The sequence below is a fragment of the Taurulus bubalis genome (assembly GCF_910589615.1).
Source record: "Taurulus bubalis genome assembly, chromosome: 2".
Classification (NCBI taxonomy): Eukaryota; Metazoa; Chordata; class Actinopteri; order Perciformes; family Cottidae; genus Taurulus; species Taurulus bubalis.
This window is the reverse complement of record NC_136590.1, coordinates 39,815,417-39,838,066: the sequence shown is the minus strand read 5'-3', so window position 1 is coordinate 39,838,066 and position 22,650 is coordinate 39,815,417. Positions and strand designations below refer to the sequence as shown.

General features: G+C 43.0%; 2 protein-coding genes across 2 annotated transcripts in view; both read right to left on the bottom strand.

Moving 5' to 3' along the window:
* Nucleotides 1-32: 32 nt before the first annotated feature.
* On the bottom strand, nucleotides 33-8,926 carry adora2b (adenosine A2b receptor; the record flags this gene model as incomplete). The annotated part of the gene is made up of 2 exons (XM_079238061.1): nucleotides 8,601-8,926; nucleotides 33-717 (listed from the first exon to the last, which is right to left on the bottom strand). The coding sequence occupies exons 1-2, from the start codon at nucleotides 8,918-8,920 to the stop codon at nucleotides 33-35; spliced, it is 1,005 nt and encodes a 334-aa protein (XP_079094187.1). The 5' UTR covers nucleotides 8,921-8,926.
* A 2,468-nt stretch (nucleotides 8,927-11,394) lies between these two features.
* specc1 (sperm antigen with calponin homology and coiled-coil domains 1) overlaps nucleotides 11,395-22,650 on the bottom strand; it is a gene marked incomplete at both ends in the record, with an annotated part of 46,757 nt that continues 35,501 nt past the window's right edge. Inside the window, 3 exons of the mRNA XM_079238042.1 lie at nucleotides 11,395-11,484; nucleotides 13,601-13,660; nucleotides 14,919-15,035. Of these exons, the coding sequence (XP_079094168.1) occupies nucleotides 11,395-11,484; nucleotides 13,601-13,660; nucleotides 14,919-15,035 (267 nt within the window). The remainder of the gene's footprint in view (nucleotides 11,485-13,600; nucleotides 13,661-14,918; nucleotides 15,036-22,650) is intronic.

Genomic DNA, 22,650 nt, shown 5'->3' with positions numbered 1-22,650 from the left:
CGCAGGTGGAAGTCGCCCTCCGCCCCGGCGCTCTATAGCAGAGGGTCGATGGTCATGTGGATCTGGTCTCTGTTGCGTCTGCTGCCGTTGGAGCTGAGGTACAGCTCCTCCCTGCGGCAGAGGAAGTGCTGAGTCAGGATCTTGCGGAAGGTGTTCCTGAAGTCCTGGATGCGGTAAGCGTAGATGATGGGGTTGACGGCGGAGTTGGCGTGAGACAGAATGATGGCGACGAACATGACGATGTCGTTCTTCTTCAGCTCCTCGTAAAACAGCGTGAGGCAGTTGAGGATGTGGACGGGCAGCCAGCAGACGGCGAACAGGCCGACGATGATGGAGAGGGATTTGGCCGCCCGGATCTCCTTCTGCAGCAGCCCGTGGTTATGGCTGTCCCCGTTGCCCACGCACTTGAGCTCGATCTGTCTCAGCTGCTTCCTGGCCACAGTAAAGATCTTCAGGTAAATGCCCAGCATGATGAGCAGCGGGGGCAGCACACACACAAAGAAATTAAAGTAGACCATGTACTTCATGTCCACCACACTCTCAAATAAGCACTTGGGCGGGCAGTCTGTAGTGTTGTCCGCCCCGGAGCTGCTGTTCCCGCAGCTAGTGGACTTCAAGTTCCAGCCAAAGAAGGGGATGAGGCCGATGACGAAGGAGAGGATCCATAAAATGGCGATGATCTCTCTGGCGGTCTTCCCCGTCATCAGCTCCTTGTACCTGGAGAGAAACGCAGCGCAGGACAACCGTGTTAATACTTTTCCCAATGTGGAAGTTTTGGACAAGGGTCACACTCAAAATAGGCTCAGAGAATGTAGTTTGTATTTTGTGGTGTCGGCTCTTGTTTGTGCAGCGTGCTGTGTGGCCGTATGACGAGTCACATTATTCTTCTGCAGCTCCTTCTGTGCACCAAGATGCACATCGGCCTAATGCAGGCTATGAATCGCTGGGACTTGGTGCATTCAAGTGTTGTAGAAAATATATTATCTTCGCAGTCCTTTTTTTTATTTATTTATTTTGAACCAAACAACAAAATACGACAACACAAACACACACACACACAAGCATCCATTCCCCCCATCACAGGCGACCCATCCAATAATTGTTGAGACTGTTAGTCTGACAGACATTGCCATCTATAGAGCCGCGCCACAAGCAAGGCTCAAAACAACAAAGCACTCAAACTCAATAAAACTTGGACAAACAAAAATGGACGGAGATCAGCTTCAAAGCCCTAAAGCTACCAAATTCATTTTAACAAGATGTTTGATTTCCTGAAGCTGGAACACTGTTTGTTAAAATTAAACGTCCCAACGATGGGCCTGACACCCTGATGTCGGATGCACCCTCAAATAAACAGCAGTTTGTGTTTTTAATTGGTCTAATAAATTAACCGTAGATGAGTTCACCTGGACTTGTTTCATCCCACTTCATTGTCTCATGGATGCTGTATCCCATATTGCTTTATTTATATTTATGGTACATCAGCTGCTAAATGAAAGCATGGCGTCTCCTGACAGTATCTCGCTTACGGCTCCGCTCAAGACACACATTGCTAAAATTACACCGTGTTGGGGCATTAAGACTTGAAATCGTTATAATTTTTATTTATTTTCTGTCTCATCTTTATGCTTTTTCTTTGTTTGATGCCTAAACTGTCCTACTAGTTCCATATGTTGGTTTTCACTCTTAATAAAAAAGGGCAGAATGTTATGTATTAGTTTGAAACAGATTGGGCATGTTTCTCATAAAGCTCGTCTCTCACAGGAATGTGACATGAGGTTATGAACGGCAGGTGCACTGAGGCCGAGATGGAGATTCGGGTCTGACTCACACGAGTGTCTCCTCGACTCTCACCGTCATATGAACGGCGCTCAGAGCAAAAGAAGCAGTTTCCTCAAAGTGGATCAGGCGAGCGGCCGCATGGTAATGACTCATATGACATCTGCGCACACACACACACACACACACACAGTCTTAGCTGGAAGTGCCAGAAATAATTTTATTTCTACAGCTGCATCTTACATGGTCACAGGATATCAGCACTTATAATGTGTGTGTGTATATAATTATATATTTATATGCATGTGTGTGTGTGCATTGTCTACTTCTTTATGGATAATTAAATGTGTTAAGTCGTTGTAGGATAGGTTCACATCTGACTATAAAGCAAGGTGTGTGTGTGTGTGTGTGTGTGTGTGTGTGTGTGTGTGTGTGTGTGTGTGTGTGTGTGTGTGTGTGTGTGTGTGTGTGTCCTTCACATATCTTGTGAACAGAGCATTGCTGGCGCAGTGAGCCCTCCAGCATGAAGCCACAGTGGGTCTTCACAGGCCACGGCTCATTGACTGCAGTTCACTTTTGCTACCGGATATATTAACTTTACAAACAAACGATTCCTCCTCACTTCCCTGGCACCAAACGTGCGCACTCCAAGCGGTCACTTCCCCTCACAGCGCTGCAAGCGCCACTTCTGACAGTCAATGGAGCGTTCCAAACGGGCTCGGCACTAATGTCTTATAAAACATACAAATAAATACCACAAAATGTCATGACAGAGTCATAGTGTATATACATAGTATGTCTTCAAATAGTCATAGTGTAGTATGCCATTAAAAGTGTTATAGTATAGTATGTCATAAGAATTCATGGTATGTCCGGTGATACTCAAATTACAGCCTGCGGGCCAAAGGGATGCCTGCCTACCGTTTTCTAATTCACAATCTGTTTTGTACTGATTAGTTATTCAAACAAACTCATAGAGCCGACTGAGTAAAAAACAAAAACACGTTCCAGGAGAGCGTCCTGACAGTTTAAAGGGCCTTTATTAACGGGCCCCTGGCCTCCTGACATTTGGCAAAAGGGGCCTCCGGGCAAAGCGAGTCGGGTAACATATATATATATATATATATATATATATATGTATATATATAGTATGTCATGAAAAGTCATAAAAGTGTCAAAACAACAACAACATATGATATGCATAGTCTTGTATGTCTTTGGCAAAGTCAGTCTTAGTATATTAAGTCTTAAGAAAGGTCACAAAAATGTCAAGTCATAATGGGATAACTGTGAATAATGTAATAATTTGAATGAATTAAAAACTCAATGTAAAAATGTGCACATAATGTAAGAAAACCATGAACGCATAACGTAATAACAGTTTAGTGAATTATGTAAAAATTGTCACATTAAAACTAAGCAAAAACAATTGTTGAATAATGTATTCAATTTAGTGCATTTGTATTTTAAAAAAAGGAATTTCAAGTATGGGAACCCTTCATACATGACATTAGATACATAATGCAAGAGGCATATTTACCCTGAAGCCGATGTTTATTTTGGGACGTGTTGAACAATGTTGTGCAACCAGAAACACAAATATACAAAACACACAAAAACATAACTCTGAAACTCAAGTTCAGTGTAAATCGTACGACTTAAGGGACAATAAATTGTAAAATAAAGTAAGAATAATAAACTAGAAAATAAAATGTATATCAAGATATGGCAACACTTTCTATAATGCCCATGTCTATAATAAATAAACGTGCTTACAACTGTAATAAGCACTCATTATTCATACTGCTTTATGACAATAATCGCAACACAAAAACCATAAAGCATTTGATATTGACTTATAAGGTCTTATAAAGTATCATCATACGTTATGATTGCTAATCACTAACTGACACCTTTTTTGCAAGAATCATGTGTATTATAACTCACATAGTTGTAATATTATAAACTAATAAGTTTCTCTAATTGTTGGCTTTAAGTGAAGAAAATATATATATATATATAACAAAGTTGCTACATTTATTTTTACTTTACAAACAGTGACCATTTAAAGTAACTTATAGTCACATTATAACAGTAATTATAATGTATCACAACTATGGGATTTATAATACACTATAAAACATTACAGTTGTTAATATAAAATGCATTATAATGTGTTATGTTTATAGTAATAGAGCATTATGAATATGTATGTGTGCTTATAACTATGCAGTGTTAGAAGTATCTTGGCCGAAAGGCTGCTAGTGTGTGCAGCTACCTTTACAGCTCAATACATTCACGTTTACATTTACATGGCAGGTGTTACATCACAAGTCGCTGACGAAGGTCCTAAAAGATACATAGAAGTTTTCGTTCTGGCCTCAGATAAGAGAGAGTATGAATGGAGGGTCCTCTGCAACAGTGATTCTCAAGTGGTGGGTCGCGACCCAATTTTTGCCGGCTCTGGTTTCAACTCAGCACTTGTCCCTCTATGTTTTCCGCAGCGTGTGCCAGGTTGGGACAAACCATCCTGATATGGGAGAGACTCTGGGTTGTTAGGATAATTCAATTAAACAGCCTACTGAATATAACATTCACAACTGATGGCGCTGCCTGCATGACAGGAAACAACTTTGGGATTGTGAGGAGAATTAAGTGCTGCTTAATTTTCTGTAAAGTGTTTTTCAGTATTTACCTACTGATGAGGTAATCATAAGAAAAGTTCATTTTGTATATATGAATCCTTTTGAATTGCATTTTTTGTTTTATTTATTTTGTATTTGTGGAAAAGCTGCTCCTCCAGACAGTGACTTGTTCCATAGTAAAGTGTTATAGATTCAGTGAGTGTGTATTCTCACTTAAAGTTAGGTCATTTCAGTCTTTTTGAAATGACTTCTTAGTTGTTGGACTTCTTTGTTTGTGCATGAAAGCTGTTGAGTCTGTTTCAAAATGGCTGAAGACTTTGAATTGTTATGTATGTTGTAATACCTCGTGTCCTGAAGATGCACTTTTTGGTTTTTAATTAAAATGCAGCTAATTGAGTGTAAAAGGGAATATTTCCTCTCTAGCATCGCCACCAGCTGCTCGTTTTGGTTTATCATAAAACTTGTTTTTGTGTTGTCATACATATCCTGTACTGTCTCAGGTTCAAACTGCACCATCTTTTCATTAACTACATTTGAGAAGTTGAGAATGTTCCTCAATTTGGGTCGATGGTGGTCCCGGAGCCAGACCAGTTGAGAACCACTGCTGGAGATCTCACACTCAGCGTTCCACGTTACCACGGTGATCAGTGTGAGGCGTGATGAGGCGAGTTCAAACCTTGCAAAGTGAGGCGATGGGGTTCCTTCACAACAACACACGTGACTAAAATCCACTTATTATATATACAAAAATAGTCATAGTATAATCATAAAGGTCATAGTGTACAATGCCGTTAAAATATAGTGCAGTATGCCAAAAAAAATGTCATAAATGTCAGAGTTTTGGTCCAAAGTAAACTGGAGAACAGATTTAAGGCTTTAAGTTACGACCAAACTTTCTCGCTTCCCTGGAGTGAAGAGCGGTTTCCTGAGGTGGCCGAGCAATATGTATTCATATCCCCATAATGTACATGCAGAGTTATTGCTCCGTGGTCACATTCCTCGTGTGATTCCAGCATGTCATACTTCTGCCTCGTCCCTCATCAACAGTCAAATATAAATAGAGAGGGTGGCAGGAGTAACGCCCCTTTCTCACTTTGTGACAGTTTTTGGACATTTTGGCACTTCTGTGCCACGGAGGTTTAATCTACATCATTAATTCATCGTTCTCTGCGGGAAATACAACGATAAATATAAAGCCTTCCCATAAGAGGCTGTAAGAAACGAGAATGAAGTCGGGCTGCGAGGAAGTGGGTTCAACATGCGGCAAATCAGACTGTTATAGCGCAGACAGGAAGTGTGTGCCATTAGCGCGTGGTTTCAGAAGCAGAACACGTTGCTCGTAAAATGAAATTTGTGTTGAAGGAAAAGCACTTTATCATTAGGCCAGTCTACCTCGTAGGAGTCTTATAATAACTAATATCCCCAACAGTTAATTATTTATCAGCGGTGCCCCGCCTCTGTCCGGCGACCCCCTGCAGGGAGACGAGGGGCCGCCCCGGGGGCCGTGAATAATACAGCGCTCTGCCGCAGAGGGAGGAGAGGAACCTTCAGAGCTCACGATGTCCTCGTCTCCCTGCTTCTCTCTTTCTTCTGTCCGTCAATCACAAGTACAGCAGGCAGCACACGGTCCGTTTCCCAGAGGGTTCATCTCCCGCCCGCCCCGCCCTTTCTGTTTGGACGCAGGCAGCGGGCGAGCGGCTGAATGGATTAGTTCTGGCATGACAACAGCACGCTGGCATCTATCTTTGTTTTGCTTTCTTCCCCTGCTCCATTCTCCATACATCCCCTTCTCTTCTCTCTGCCGCTGTGCTTCCGCCCGGAGCTACAGACCTCTGCCAGGCCACACACACACACACACACACACACACACACTCTAAAACGCTCACAATATCGGCCTAAATGTGCAGCAGAGTCCGGCTTTAATCACAATCTAACAGGTGGCCCTTCACACAGGGAGGGGGGCGGTGTTGTCCTTAGCCTGCCGGTGTGTGTGTGTGTGTGTGTGTGTGTGTGTATGCAAACAGAGCTGTTCAGCATTTGCATTATGAATTGTATTTGTGAGCGTGTCTCTCAAAAACAAGTTGTATAACACAGTAAAGGCACGTTAACACAAGTCTCAGTTTGTAAAGCGTTCACGGGCAAATTAAGATGTGGTCATGCAACAATCGTTTTAGCATAGGCAGAGAAGGTTACATGTAGATCTAATTATGTTCTTATTGGCTCATTACTGAAGTGAGACCTCAAAGTCTATTTGTTAGGAGTGAAATACTCCTTTAGTGGTCGTCGGCCGTTTTCTTTCCCTCAGAAAATTGAGTCTGTGGTCGGCTTTGGTTTCACAGCAATAACACAAACTTTTTTTAACCTCCTGCCAGTAATCATCATGAGTTCAGCACTCAGCAGCTCTTAGTGTCACTGTGTGTCTGCATCTGGAAGCATATTTCCAGCAGCTTCTCGTGTTCCTCTCCACCCATCAACTGAGCCTCGACTGGTTCTGTAACTTTTTCATTATATATGTACATCAGGATGTACATTTTATCGCAAAGACAGGAAGACCCTTAAACTGCGCATTAGATTGACGGTGCCCACTTTTACTGACGCCCCCTGAGGCAGAGCTGCAGCTGTGGGTGGGCGAGGGACCTTTGAGGGCTCTGATGTGCTAAAGGTTATTTGAAAGCCAGACCAGGACGGAGGGACAACATAGCTGAAATGTATTTTTCTGAGAACGGCAAACATTGGAGACGGGGGCTTGATGGGTGTGCGCCTCTGTCTGTCATCTCATGGGGTTTAAAACATCTGGCTTTGGCCTTTCACTTCCACTAACACCATCTGTGAAAACACTTTCGACTGAGAGTCCCAGAGGCCTGCAGACTGGCCAAACTCACACACACACACGGCCGCCATATCACTGTGGACATGTAATTTGAGCTGAACGTTCAAACTGGTCGTATTATCGCTTGTGTGTGTTGTGAGGCCGGGCTTTCAGAGGAAAATATAAAATGGCACGTTATGAGCGTGTCACCGGTTTGGAGGCTTGTGTTTTTTTACTGTATGAGGAGGCAGAATATGAGGTTTGGTTTCCATCCGTAAGTCAAAAATAGAAACAGAAAAGTGGATTTTACAAGCCACTTGGTTGACAACTTTTATCCCAGACTAGTGTCAAAGTGTCCTTTCCTGCCAGCGTGTGAGCCTAATGGAAATGACGGCACACGGCACAAACCGCCCCTAGAACCACATCCAGTGCCCACAGCCACCACTGCAGTGAGTGTCGCCATTAAGAGAAAACACAACTGACAAGTGTCTGACATGGTGAAATGCCAAAATAAAACAACACCTAGAGCCAGACAACTCCCATCTGATAATAAAAGCGTGTATTCATCAATTTACGGGAAATCTCCATCAACGCTGAGTCGTCTGCCTCGGCTCATTTCTGTTCCCTCAGGCGGCCTTGTGGACGCGGCTCAGAGGATTTGGGTGGCCTTTACCATCACGGCCTATAGAAGTGACGGTGTGGGCGGGTATTGATCCGGCGGGCTGCTCCTGGTGGGTCACATCGAACAGCTGCACAGCTGATCTTTGCATCTTTTTTTGCGAGCTGCAGGAGGCGTCAGATGACCAAGAGCATGTCTCTTGCGTGTAAAGGCGACATCATCTGAACCCTTTTCGATTGTCTAATCGAGGTTATAAAACAGTCACATAAAACAAGTGTTTGCCAAGTTCGTCGCGGACACCAGATTAAAATATTATTTGGAGAAGTATCATCTGATTATCCTTCCAAGTTTAGATATCAACTGTGCTATTTTTCATGAGATCACAGAGCTGACATACTGGTTCCAGATCCTGAAGTTGATTATTTTCATATATGAAATATAGGACACGTCAATTTATAGGAATCTTTTAGCGAGATAGGATGAAAGCAACTCATATCTTTCTGCGTATTTGACACATTGTGTATTAACAAGTGATTAAACCACCACAGCACTTTTCATTTAAAGTGAAACCGTTATTAATTAACTTTGATTGATTTTTTTTTTAAAGCTAAACCACTCTACTAGTTTGCGGTGTTATCATCTTCACCCCGTTATCTTGTCAGACGAGAAAAATAACTTTCACCTACTAAAGAATATTCAAATAAATTCCACATCTGTCATTAAAGCAAAAAAAAAAAATGGTACTCACCTCAAAGGAATTTTGACGGCCACATATCTATCAATAGCAATAGCGAGGAGGCTGAAGATGGAGCTCTGTGTCAGTACCAAGACAAAACAGGCCAGGAAGAGGCATCCGTAGAAGTCCAGATTAATGCCGATGCTGATGGTGATGGCAAAGGGGATGGCGAGGCAGCCCACCAGAATGTCAGCCACAGCCAGAGACACCAGGAAATAGTTGGTGGCATTCTTCAGAGTGGTGTTGATGGCGACGGCCCAGCAAACCAGTACGTTGCCCGATATGGAGAGAACAGCAATTACTACTTCAATCACGATGTAGAACGGATTCATCTCAGCAAAGTCTGTTGAAGGACACCGGCTGAGCATAACTCAAGACGGTCACGCACACGCACGCGCGCTTGCTTCTAGTCACAGAGGAGTAAAGAAGTCTTTCTGCTGTAATCCAGGAATATCCCACAAGTGTGAGCTGTGGAACCAGCCATCTGTTGAGAAAGAAAGGAATTCACTTCCAGGCAGCTCTTGCATCACACTGTTGCTGAAGGCTGCGGTGGCTGCGTGTTAGTGCGTGGATCCGTCCCGCCCGCTGCCAACCTGGACACACGAAACAGACAGAGTCCCCGCGCGGTGTTCTCGCTCACCTTAATGAACCAGCACGCCGTCCCTCTGCGACCGGTCTGTGGAGAGCTGCAGCGGCGTCTGTAGATCCGCAGCGCGAAGTGTGGCACGCAACTTCCCCAAGACAGCAGTTATGGAGTGGACGGGGAATGCAAGAAAAGTAAAGAGGTACAAAAAATTAAAATAAGAAAAAAAAAATCCCCTCAAAAGCCACGCCCCAAACACACGCGCGCGTATGGGGTTACAAGTAGCGCGGTGTGGGTGGAATCCCAAACGATCGTACCGCTGTGCGTAATTACGCGCGCATTTAACGCCATTCAACCACGTGCTTTCCGTTTAATGTAAACTCTGCAGTGTTTGTACAGCACACACAGACACAGACACACACAGACACGCGGCCGCACCTACTTTCAATCAGCTCTGAAATTGTGTAATTTTTGCCCCCAACACGCCAGGGTGCCCAAAATAACTCGATATAAATAAATATAACATTGTTTAGCTTTCGCTTTTGGCTGAAGCAAACACATGAGATCAGAGTAAAAGGTAATATATCAATAAGGATATCAGTTTTAAAGAGAGGAAAAGTCTCATAATATCCCTGAGTGTAAGACTAAGTTTGATCCAATGGCAATGGCAGACCCATTTTATTGTTTTACGATGTTTCCATTATGTATTACCTGCTGCAGAAATGTGTTAAAGTAGAAAAGGTGTGAGGTGGCAAGCAGGGAACACTTTTCCAGTCAGTGTTCCCACATGCCCAGAGGTTTCACAACCCTGGCACAGAGCTTTAGAGGGAAAAGTGGAAAAGCAATCTAACAGGAATACTCACACAGCTGGTGCCTTCACTGAAGAAAATGAGTGCTTCAACTCAGCATCTTTGTGTCAAAACATAACCTGAATAATATTTTTTTTTAAAGTGAATAATTGAATATAAAACTTGACAATCCTTTATTGAGCAATAGTCATCCACCAGGCCTGCAAATCTGACATCTGTAAATAGAAAACTGCACACACTTCTGTCCACAATCTCACTTTTCAGGATGCACGTCTTGTAAATAAATAAATAACACTTTAAATCTCCCCAAACATAAGGGCATCTGCAAATGGAGGCGTGTCTACATCACACCACAGAGTGGGCGCTGTGGCTCTTCTCTGACATGTAAAAGTCCTCGTCTCCGTCATAATTTAACATGACAATGTCAAATATGTATATTTTGCAAAGCAGCTGCAGAACCATAGTTGTTGAGACAGTCTTGATGGAAAACGTGAAGAAAACACAGGAGGGCGCGAAGCGGTGGTTCGATTCTGCCCATCTTTGAATCATATTTAGTTTCGCACCATGGCAGCTGGGGTTTGTTTGATTTATACTCTTAATACTGCACACAATTAAGGGTGAAAAATATAAAGGCTTCAATTCTACTCAAACCCGTCAGTTCAAAATACTCTCTCTGCACAGTACGGCTCCAGCTAGTTCACAATAAGCACTCCGTATGAGAACCGATCCGGTTCTTTAAAGCTACATTCCAGCCAACGGAACAAAGTTGACCCAAAGCTTGGTTCCACACCGCCTCACCCGCGTGTTGCCGACTGCGCACCCAGACAGCCGGGTGGGAAACACGTCCACCTCGAGGAGATGCCCTCCAACAACGTGTGTCTTGGGAGAAGATTTGGCATAAGTTGAAAAACAACCACAGCCGCAGCATTTGATTCACAAACACTGACAATTAGCAAAAATAATGGAACATATCTTTTCTACTGATGTCATTTTGTCAATAGAGAGGGAAAAAAATAAATAAAGAATCAGTTCTGAATCCTCCCTCAGTCATGCTGTCAACTGCCGCAGGGCTTGAAAAGTATTTTGCACCATAAAGTGTTAGTTGTTTGTGAATCAGATGCCCTCTGGACACTTGAAGGTCGTAAGAAGGTGATGTGTTTCCTCACTGCAGTCTGTGTAACGTTGGGCCTCCGCGCTCACTGTAGTGTCCCGTTGAGAAACGAGACGACGAGCAGCTCCGTGACCGTTTTTTTTACATTTCTCCACGCACGCAGAACTCCTCGCTCATGTCCCTGGCGTCGAGCGGTGAGCGAGGAGAAGAGTCCAGGTGGCAGCGCTCGGTCTGTCCGGGAAGGTAAATGTAGTGCTGACCGACGCTGGACGTGAAAGTGCTGCAGTGCCTCCGATTCGTCGGTCAGGTCTCAAAGTACTTGTAGATCTGAGAGACGTACTGCATGACGCTCTGCCAGTCCGGCCGGTCCGTCTTCATCAGCTCCTCCATGTCCTGACGAGCACAGAAAGAGGGGTGAATGAACAACTTGAGCGTTTAGGTGTGGAGTGGCGTTTGATCATTTTGATCATCGGAGCTGAAAATGCTGCAAGATCTCTGATCGGATCTTCTGATCTGAGTTTTATTTTGAATGTGAATATCTGATGTGAGCAGCGTTATTAAGAAGTCACTCCTGAGGAGAGCATCTGCCAAATGCCATGGATGTTAAAAGGTTTTCAAAATGAAAAGTAGTCAAACCAGCGATCATGTAACATTTACATTCTTCACTATTGATTGAGTCACTCATTGAGGAAATAGATAAGGCAGGTGGTCAATGAGGTGCTTAAGGGGATTTACATTTGTTTTCAGTTAATAGCGGTTTCCTTTTTACATGCTTTTTGTGTACTTTTATTTTTTTTTTTTTTTACTCAGACGTTCGACTGTCTTGATCAAGTTATTTACTTTTTGACGGTTACCTGAGAGTGAGTTTACCATCTAGAGTGAATGAGGGACCTTTGCAAGACAAATGAAAGCAATGTGCTGCTCAGTAATGCTGTGGGTTTCAGAAAACAAACTTTAAGCAACTGTGAGAAAGAAAAAGGGAAGTACTCTCCAGTATGAGTCTGCAGTTGGCCAATCAGCCGACGGAGATTAGTCAGTACATGACTCCATGCAGATTCATACAGAAGCTTCAGTACAGTCACTCCCATGTTGTCAAACATTCCTGACGGGCGAATGATCAGCTACTCTCTGGACTGTCTGATGATTCTGTTTATGCGGCCCAGAAAGGAGCGATTGAAAAGTTGAAAGTCGTTTGCATGGGAAACAGATTCCCATATCTGGTAACCAACCGCAAGCACGCAACAGAGAATTAATAACTAGTGTGACCTTTGGTCTCAGTGAAACATTTAAGCCTAATTCACTTCCTTGCTGACGTCCAGCTGGCTCCTCCACATTTAGAGCAAACTGTTGGGCTGATTTGTGTGTTTTCAGTTTCAGTTTAAGTCAGAGCAGAGCAGATATTTTAGTTGGACTGAAAGAAATCCTAAGAAGATACATTATTCTTCTTAGGATTTCTTGACCCTTATGAACATTAAACTGTTCAGTTCTGGTTCCGTCACATGAGAGATTTCTGTGTTTGTGTGTTTTTTTTCTGTCTCGGTTTTTCTCAGTGGTTTGAAGTGGGCGGGGCTTAATTAGAAAAAGGTGATGTTACGAGCTTTCCAGCACCAATGAAGATTAAACAAAACGTTTCAGCCCAAATTTGATAACGGGTAATGAGCTTGTTTGCTCGTGTCGCGAGGCTATTGTCAACCCAATCTGATCAAACTACACCCACGCAGTCCTGATGAAGAATATCACCGGAGTTTGTGACCTTTTAATAAACAATATAACTTTAACTTTCAGATTGTTTCTTATCTAGTATTCAATATGTTATTTTAAAACATGTTTCCCGCGGCTTTACTGAAAAATCCATCCTGAAAATGCTGTTCTTAAAAGTATAGTTTAACATTGTGGGAAATACTGCATGTTTATTTGGAACTTGTTGAAGGATTTCAATGAAAAAGGTGTTCCCACATTTATGTATATGTTCTCCCACATGCTAGTGACATAAGAGACACGTTAATGTGTGATCCTTATAGGTGCTTTTTTTTTTTTAAACCTGTGGCCAGTGGCTTGCGCTTAACCCTGCTTCCAGTCTTTATACTAAACTAAGCTAACGATTTAAGCAGGATGTTATGCTCACATAAGTCATTTCTAAGGAGAGATGCTAATGTTTTTACAAACCAACTAAGCCAATCAAAGTCAAATTGTAACAGAACTATAAAGCAGGTTAGTTTTTCTCTTGATGCAAAGTGTTGTACATTTCCAGCCCGCAGTGGTTGGCTCAAGGCAATCCAGCAAGAAAGGACTCGGGAACACAGTTAAGCTCAAGACTGTAAGGAGGAAACATGGTCAGATTAAATGGCTGTGAGGCATCTCACATCCTGAAAGTTTGGTCAATCAAAATGTGCTGTTTCCAAATTGTCTAATCAAAGGGTCATTTTGTGTTATCTCTCTGTATTAACTATCTGTGCCATCTGAGTGTGTGTGTGTGTGTGTGTTGGGGGTCTCTGACAGCTCAACTCACCAGAGAGGGTTTGATCCCGATGCTCCCGGCGGCCTGGAAAGCCAGGGTTAGATTCCGGTCCTGAAGAAAAACAAATCATTGTGCGTTCAGACACTGTGAAGCTCTCTGCTCCCCGCCATCCTGCAACACCACACATGGAGGTCTGAACGGCAACAAATACATGTATAAACCCCTCCACACACCCAGGAGACCGTCCAAAACATATGCTAGCCTCAGCTTGTTTGCACGAGCCTTTCAGTGTGTTATAATGTTACCATGTTATGTTGATGAATGTAAAGCTATACGGTGAACCTAATCAACAACCCCATTAATAAATTCCTTTAGATTTAGCCCTAATTCCCCTGATGCAACTTGAGACTTTTGTATCGTCACTTGATGACAATTAGTTGTAGCGGTTGAACAATCCCCCCCACTCTCTCTATTTTTTTAACCTAAAATAGTCCAACTGTCACATTGTTTGTTTAAAACATCTATGTTAAAGGGCATAGGAGGGCAGTAATGGGATTATTGGGAGAACAGATTAGACTGGTAAGAGGTCGGGTGTTTGGGCCTCAGGAAAAGTCATTCAGCAAGAGTTATTAAAGCCAACAGGGTCTATTGAATTATTCAGAGAGACGTCTCTGTCGCCCACTCAGTGGGACACGTTCACACACCGATATGACTAATTTGTTATGCATGTCAGGCCGGGTTGGAGGTGTAACCTTTTATAAAACATTTTGGTATACTATAATATGACTTATTTATTACATATTTCACTTTGACTTAATTAGTTTTGAAACAAACTATACAAGGACTTTTTTTTATAAAATACTATACTATAACAGTTTTAAGGAATACGACACCATGATATTTTTATTACATGATGCACTATAGCAATGACCTTTTTATGACAAACTATACTATAACATTCATTCTGAAATACTATACCATTTTTATGACATTCATTTTAGTTGACACTAAAGTTAAAGCTATATTAGATCTCACTGTTCTGGTACAAACTGATAAGAAACCATTGAGTTTGCACATGATCATAAAATGATGTGTGGGTCACGATCCAGACATGCAAGCAAGTAAGCATTTAGATCCAGTGATTGGAGATGTATGTGTGTAGGGAAAGACTACATTTAAGGGTATGAGGAGAGAGCGTATGCATAATATATTTCGTATGTGTTCCATAAATACAGTACATTGGTTTCCCATCACTTTGGTGTGCTTAAGTTGCACTTCTGCCATGCTGCTGAGGGTCTGACTACCTGTTGAGACTGGGACTAGTGTGGGATAGGACCTGACTGTGTGCAATCTTCCAGTAATGTTCTACCTTGTCTTGACTGATGAGCTCATGGTAGGGGATGTGGGCAGGCAGATATGTGTGCAAGAGGGCACAGAAAGCCAAGCCGTCACTCCAACTGCTGCTGAAGTTGGTCACATCAATATTCTGTCGACGGCAAAGAGGAGACAAAGGGCAGTGGAAAAAAACATAGAAGTTACAAGCGAGTCAAAATCAATATCACATAATGATAATGAGCTTAAAGTGCGCATAATTTGTGTTAGAGCGCAAATAGCCTCTTTACAACATGAACAGGCCATGAAAAAAAGCCATTAAGTCATAGAACCACAGGAAATCAAAAGTGAATGCTATTGTATGCTGTTCTGGGTCGTGTTTCCTTTGGGAGGTTATTCTTCTTGGATCCCAATGAAGCCTCCAATAATCTTTCTGATCTCTCCTCTGTGTGAGGAACGTGCATAGCAGCATGTCCAGTCGGTTGTGCTTTTGTTTGTGCGTGTGTTTGCTATTCACAGAGCATCGTCAGCCCATACTCTGTTTACAGCGTATTGGAGGCCTGATAAGAGCAGAGAGGTCAGAGGAAAGACAACCTCCGGGCCATTGTTTGGCATTGCAGGCTCACTGTGAGATAGATAAGTTATTTCCGGTGTCTTCTCGTTTGTCAATCTCACGAGCTTTGGGAATGGGGCTCACCGCCAGGAAGACTCCCCCGGATCAGGAGTGTGTGTTTGGGAGGCTTCATAGGACTCCCATACCCAAGCACACGCTGAACCAGGGGAAGTTACAGAGGTCGGCTCCTGGTCCATCGAGTATAGGTGGAAATATTCAAAGAAAATGCAGACATGCATATACTGTGTTTAATACAGCAACGTATTGCTGCCAACATGACCGGGAAAAAAAGCCCAGTTTCTAGTTTCTAAGGAGAAGTTAGAGCTTATCCTCAGAGGACCATGAATGCCAGTACAAAATGTCATGACAAACCATTTAATATTTGTTGTGTATTATATAAGAGAAGAAGCCTTGCTGTACTGTTACCATACTGCAAAAAGCAGAAGTTAAATGTGTACTTTTTAAAGACTTGTTAAAAAGGGATTAGATTTTTTTTTTTTTTATTGTTTGGGATAAACTGCACTGCATAAAATATCTTTGGGTACATCAGTGTGTCTGTACACAAATCATTGACTCAAGTGAGATGCTAAAGATTGGAAATGCAGCATGTGTTGTTTACTGTGGCTCTAAGCCAGTGGTCTTCCTTGCTGGCCCGGGGAACCAGAGCTAATTAAACCAGTGACTGATCCATAAATGGGGAATGTAGTTTATTACCTGATAGGATGGGGAAAAGCAGCGAGACAAGAATTAAAAATCACAGCTTTAAGTCACTGCAGTAATTACTGAGCTCTTATGAACTGCTTGTTATTTGTGATGGCTTTCACTCGTTGGTGTTATAGACGGCAGTTACCTCACCTTAACACTTGCTGTGGTTCAAGGTGAGAGCATGTCCTGCCTGTCAGAGTAGCCACTGCTGCTCGCATGGCTGTAGACTCAAAGTCTTATTAAATTATGCATGTTTTTTCTATATTAATATACAGTAAATATTTGATTATGTTACCGTTAAAGATCTCCCTAAATTTGAAACTGAATATGCCCTATATCATGCCTTAAATCTGATTAGTTAAAATTAATGAGCCAATCATTGTTGTCCAACTTGAGTCATCAGGGAAAGTTTCACAAAAACATTAGTGGTCACCAGGGGATATGAGGGAGCAGCTGGCTCATCTGAATGAAGCCAAACAGGACACATTTGTTTGCGTTCACTATCATTTGTCATGCAATGCAGTCGATCTGTATGTGACCAAGAATCACCCAATCAGTCACAAAACGTATGATTATCATAAGAGAAACAATCACAAAATAAAACTCCCATCATTATATCCTAAAAGAACACTTTCACACTAGCATGTACGACAGTATGAATTAACAGCAATGTTTCACATCAACAGATAACATTTTGATCATCTAATGCTTTCATTGTGTAACAGAGGCTGATAACGAGAGTGTTTGGATGCTTGAGTCTCCTCTCCGTCAGTCAGTGCCCGTCTATTATGTCTGGAGGGCAGACTTGTGCAGTCATGTCATCCTGTCATCCCACATTCTTCTCATAACTCCCCCCGTCTCTCTCTTAGCTGGCTCATAAACAGTACTATTAGCACTGTGCAGACTGACACACACACACACACACACACACACACACACACACACACACACACACACACACACACACACACACACACACACACACACACACACACACACACACACACACACACAGTGATAGGGGTTGATCAGACCCCAGAGACTCTTAGACCAAGATAGACAATGACAAATAAGATGATAAGAGAAGCTGCAGAGTGCAGTTTGAACGTGTGTGTAAGAGTGTGTGTCCGGGTGATCTGATGCGAACCGATGCCCTAATCCAGGACAGGGCAGGTAGGTTGGAGTTCAGGGTGGGAGTGGGAGAGGAAAGGGGTTGCGTGTGGGGGTCGGGCTTCGTTCGGGATAGAAAAAGAGGGAGAGGCATGAATGCTAAAACAGCAGTGGACAACAACAGCTCTCTGGGAGCCGGCTCAGAAAAGCAAACACAGCATCAAGCGACAGGAAGCGTCTCACTCGGCACAAAAGGCAGAGCTGCGGCTTTTTAGGGCTCAGAGAAAGAGAATATATGAGAGAGAGAAGCAGGGGATTGTACAGAGGATGACTGGACAGGGAGAAAGAAAAAAAGAGGGAATGTCAAGTTGATCTGTATCGGCTTATATTTGCTTTGCTCTGCCTCAAAGTGGGAAGCAGATAAGTTCTGTGGTAGCATCAGCAGATACATTTCAAGTAAAAATGAGCCTTGAAAGTTTCATTAGGGAACAAAATGTAGAAAAAGAAGAGCCAGACTAGAATGGGTCAATGCTACAGAACTGATTCTCTCTCTTTTAATGGTGCACAAGAAAGACACAGCTCAATTGAAAGATCTCGCCGACGTCACTGAAAGCAAGTATAAGCAGCTACTTTAGAAAGCTCGTGGAAAAGTGGAAAGCGTGGTGGGTTTGTGTCGATTTAATGTAATATCTATACTTTCTATATCGTTCACAAACGTGCAAACAGGGCTGGGGTGTACCTCACGATCATTTCTTACTATGGACTTAGAAAAGAGTGTCCACTTTCCTACCAGTTTAAAAAAGTATAAAATGATACAATGATAAAAAACAAAGAAAAGCCGCAAGTCCTGAAAATGAAGAAGATGGATACAGCAAATGTTAAGTTTTATTTTTTAAGAGAAAATGCCTTCAACAATGAATTGATTGATTGACGGCCATTTTTCTGTCAATCAACAAATCAGTTAACCGATTAATCAAGTAAATATTTCAACCAAGGGCAGCATAAGCTCTCTGTTGTAAACCATTTAGAGATGGAATTCCCAGACAAGCTGGACACAAGCCAAGCACTGAAAGCAACACCGACAGCAATTTAACGCTGTGTGCAGCAATGGGAGTTAAGTGTGTGTGCACTCTGCTGCCACGTGTGAAGCTACTGGACTGGTGTCTCTCCCAGAAACCTGGAGTTAAGCCCCTCTGCTTTCAGGCTTTCATGACACTTGGCACCCCGATGTCAACGTGCCGTTATTGCAACGTTGAGCTCTCGCTTGCAGATCAAGAATGTCAGAAAACAAAACGCCAAAGCACAATGCGACATGCAGCGATTGAGCAGGGAAAGGATGGAGGATATCTGTGACACACACACGCACACACAGCTTGTTAAAAAGACATCACTCTAAAGAGTGAAAGCAGGAGACATCAAGCCTGGGAGAGCCATCTGACTGATGAGTCTCAGTATATTTCCTGTCACAGAATCTCGCTACCTCACCTCGAATGAGTAGGGCAACACGGAGACAAACGACCGAGAATGAGATGCGAGGAAAGAACAGAAAGAATAGAGGAAAAAAAGAGAAAAGAAAGTTTGAATTAGAGTAACAGAGAGAGAGAGAGAGAGAGAGAGAGAGAGAAAACGCCCTAATGTATCATGCCATGAATCACAGTCATGAGCAATGGCCGGCTGAAAGTCCGGGCAGGCGGGACTATGGAGAAAAAAACAGGGCAACAAGGAAGGTCACAGCGCTGGTGGAGCTTGATAGCGCTGCTCTCCATAGACTCATCCTGTCTATACATGGGATTTAATGGATGTGTTCTGCACACATGACAGGATAAAGAGTGGGGAGGGCGACAGGTTACAGAGGGCACAGACCAGCTGCACTGATGCTCTCTGACAGATCTCTGGTGGAAAATGTTCACATACGATAACAACATAGTCTTTATTGATATTATTACCATTATCTAAAGGAGACCTCTGAGCCAAACGTAATCATAGCTGGACCGTTGATTTATTTTTTTGACTCTTGAACTCAATTCTAATTTGAATTTACTGTATGCATCGTGGATCACCGGGTGAAGTGTTAAAAAGTGATCCCCCTGCCTCTAGTCCTTCTACTGAGCTATGGTTGTATACATCCTGGACCTCTGTTCTGTCAATTCTCTCATCTGATTCAAAGTCTTCAAATCAGACATAACTATTTAGCACAACCACTTGTCAAGATGTCCAGGGTTACTCATTATTCAAATTTGAACCAGATATTGTTTAGTTATCATGATTACTGAGGATTTGAGGAATCAAAAAAACAATGCAGCACATTTATTAATAACAACTGTCTTCTGTTATTTTACACTGATGATCTCACTAGGCACAATTGCTGTTAATCCTACATTCTTGAAATATACATTAACGGCTACTCTTCCCCTCCTCGATGTCTGACCTCCATTCCACACTCGCTTTGGGTCCATTCCTTCCTCTTCAATGGCTTTGTGTGTGTGTGTGTGTGTGTGTGTGTGTGTGTGTGTGTGCGTGTGCGCGTGTGCGTGTTTGTGTGAGTGTGTTTGTGTGAGTTTCCCAGACGTGGCCGGATGAGCTGTGCTCTGTCAGGGCCAGCTGAGTCTCATGTTCAGAGCCTTTGGTCATTGTTCCCATCCTGAACAAACAGCTTATTTATTTTGGTTTGGCTTCTATGGTTAATTGAGAAAAAAAAAAAAAAGTTTAAAAAGTGTCCGGAGCTGTCCTAAATTAAGACATCAAAGAGTCTGATAAATATACAGTAGGAGGCTGGAGTGTTTTCCAACATTCTAGAAACCCTTTATTCACTGAACGAGGTCAAAAAAGGACACTTTTGTGAAACTTGAAGCGCAACAAAGAAGGCGTTTTGATCAATGTGTGGATATTCTCAACTAAGGTTTCAAAAGTTTAAACACAAAAAAGAGAGAGATTTTGCAACTAAAAACGTTCAAAATTAGATATGAAAATGGTCCCGCTTGCTTTGAGGTCACACTGCCTTGTAATCTGGCTGGTATCGAACCACAATGTAAAGACTCTGAGAGCAGGACAAGGCGCATATAAAAGTCACAAAACATCCCGTTACAGGCCGTGCAGCAACGTGCTCATTTGAGCCAGATCTAACAAACCGCCTTGAAAACCAGCGGAACAGAAGTTGTTTAAAAGCGGTTTTGTGTTTCAAGTCTGAGTCGGATCCAGCTCTGACGTGCACAGAATCCCTTGTGAATGCCAATTTCCTGTGAGAGGCCCCTTCTCTCCCACAGGGCAGAGTCAATCACAGTGAGCTTAAGGTCTTCGCCAATCGATCTTTCCCAGAATCTGACATTTGTAGTGTCGGAGCTTGACTGGACATCACATCCTCCGCGTTGTGAGTGTTTTACACAGGTCACGTATTCAACTGCTCTAAAGACCTCTGCGTCATTGGGCTGTGGAGGCAGCTGTCGGGTGAACACACCCCTTGATACACCACATTCTCCCTCAGGGGTACAAGGGCTCTTCTCCATGGTGATGGCACAGTCATCCTATCCATCTTATGTGTGTTTTTCTTTCCCTAACCGTGTTAGCTGTGACAGTCCGTCCGGGTACAAGATCCACATGGCAGACCATGCTCAGAATCAGAATCAGAAGCATTTATTTGCCAGGTATGTTACACATACGAGGAATTTGTCTTGGCGGGTGCTGCATACATTAGACAAACAACAACAATCAACACAGTGCAAGAAATAGAAACATATTAAATGTACAATAGAATAAAAGTGCACAGACAAACAGATAACAGTAATATAAACAAGTGTACTGTAGGTTTATGGGAAAGTGTAATGTGAAAGTGACATGTGTATTTAAATATGAGGTATGAAGGACTGTGCACACCAACACACACACACACACACACACGCACACACACACACACACACACACACACACACACACACACACCATGTCCATACATGTACACAAACATACACACATGCTCAAGAGGATGCACGATTTAAGGCACGTAGGCCATGGTTACTGTTTTCGTCATTTTTCCCTCATGTCCCCGATACGCATTAAAGAAGATCAGCATGCATTTGCAAGATCACACCTTATCAAGAAGGTGATACCTCATTCTTGTGTTTTTTCTTCTTCTTTTGTCCATCACAACCTACACTGCACTCTAATTTAATCTTCTCCATGTGATGAGTACAAGCACTCATCTCTCTCATCCCTTTATTGATCACAGTAAACAGGCTAAGTGTGACACCAGGCTTTGTGTCCCCCTATAATCACGCTGATTTATTGTGCCCTCGGCAGCTATTTGCATCTAAACATCAAATAACCTCCCGACGTGCTTACAATAGCTCCGGTTTTCAGTTTCACTTTAATTACGCTGCTGTTTGACCAACAGGTCCGCCAACAATGGGACTGCAATAACAACTGGCACAGGGCTGACCCCGCCGGCTTTGTCCCCGCCTCACACAGCAGCATTTCTGGCTCCGTGCTGGCAGACGAGCACGATACAAGGGCTTGTTATCAAAGTAAACAGCTGCCTCTTCCAAGTGACCATTACTAATATAGCCTGAAGAGGCCGAGCATAAATTACAACCGGGTCACTCCAAACTTAAGAGCCAATTAGTGTTGAGCCATTACCTCTTTGACCTTACTTCACGGCAGAGAGGAGAGGAACCGCAAACTGCAATTGGGTGTATTGACAAAACGCAACCTCCCTGACCTTTATCAGAGCAGAACACAAGCATGACGGAGAGAGAAAGGAAGACAAAGCAGGAACCTGGATGTCGTTCTATTTCAGCCAACCGGCGTTCTGTCCTGGGTGTGACAGATCAGGCGGTCTCTGGCCATTAGGCCTGTAATTAGTGTCTTCATGCTTCCACGTTGGCCTCATAACACCATACCAGCCTGACCTTTCTCCAGACATATGAACAGTGACAGTAACCTTTTGCCGAAGCTTGCCAGACTCAAGCGTGGGTCTGTGGTCAGACCACTCAACCGGGCTCCATTTACTTTAAGTAGCGCACAAACACTATAATAAACACTATAACATGTCACACACGCAAACATACAGCGCGCATCCGAGGAATCTGAAGTCCCTGTGGAAGGTGCTGGAATTCACCAAAAAAGCTAAAATCCCAAGAGGTCAAAAACAGCCGCTCTCATTTATCTCTGCTGGGAAACTCAAATTTATGTATAAAATATTTGGGAAAATCTTTTGCTTAATACATGTCAGATGTCTCAACGTGTGCGGGCATCTTTGACTCATCTGCTTCTCTTTATCTACCCCTTTGTGCTTGATGCCGATCAACAGTCATATACCGTACCTCACATTCTGAGCACCATAATCCAG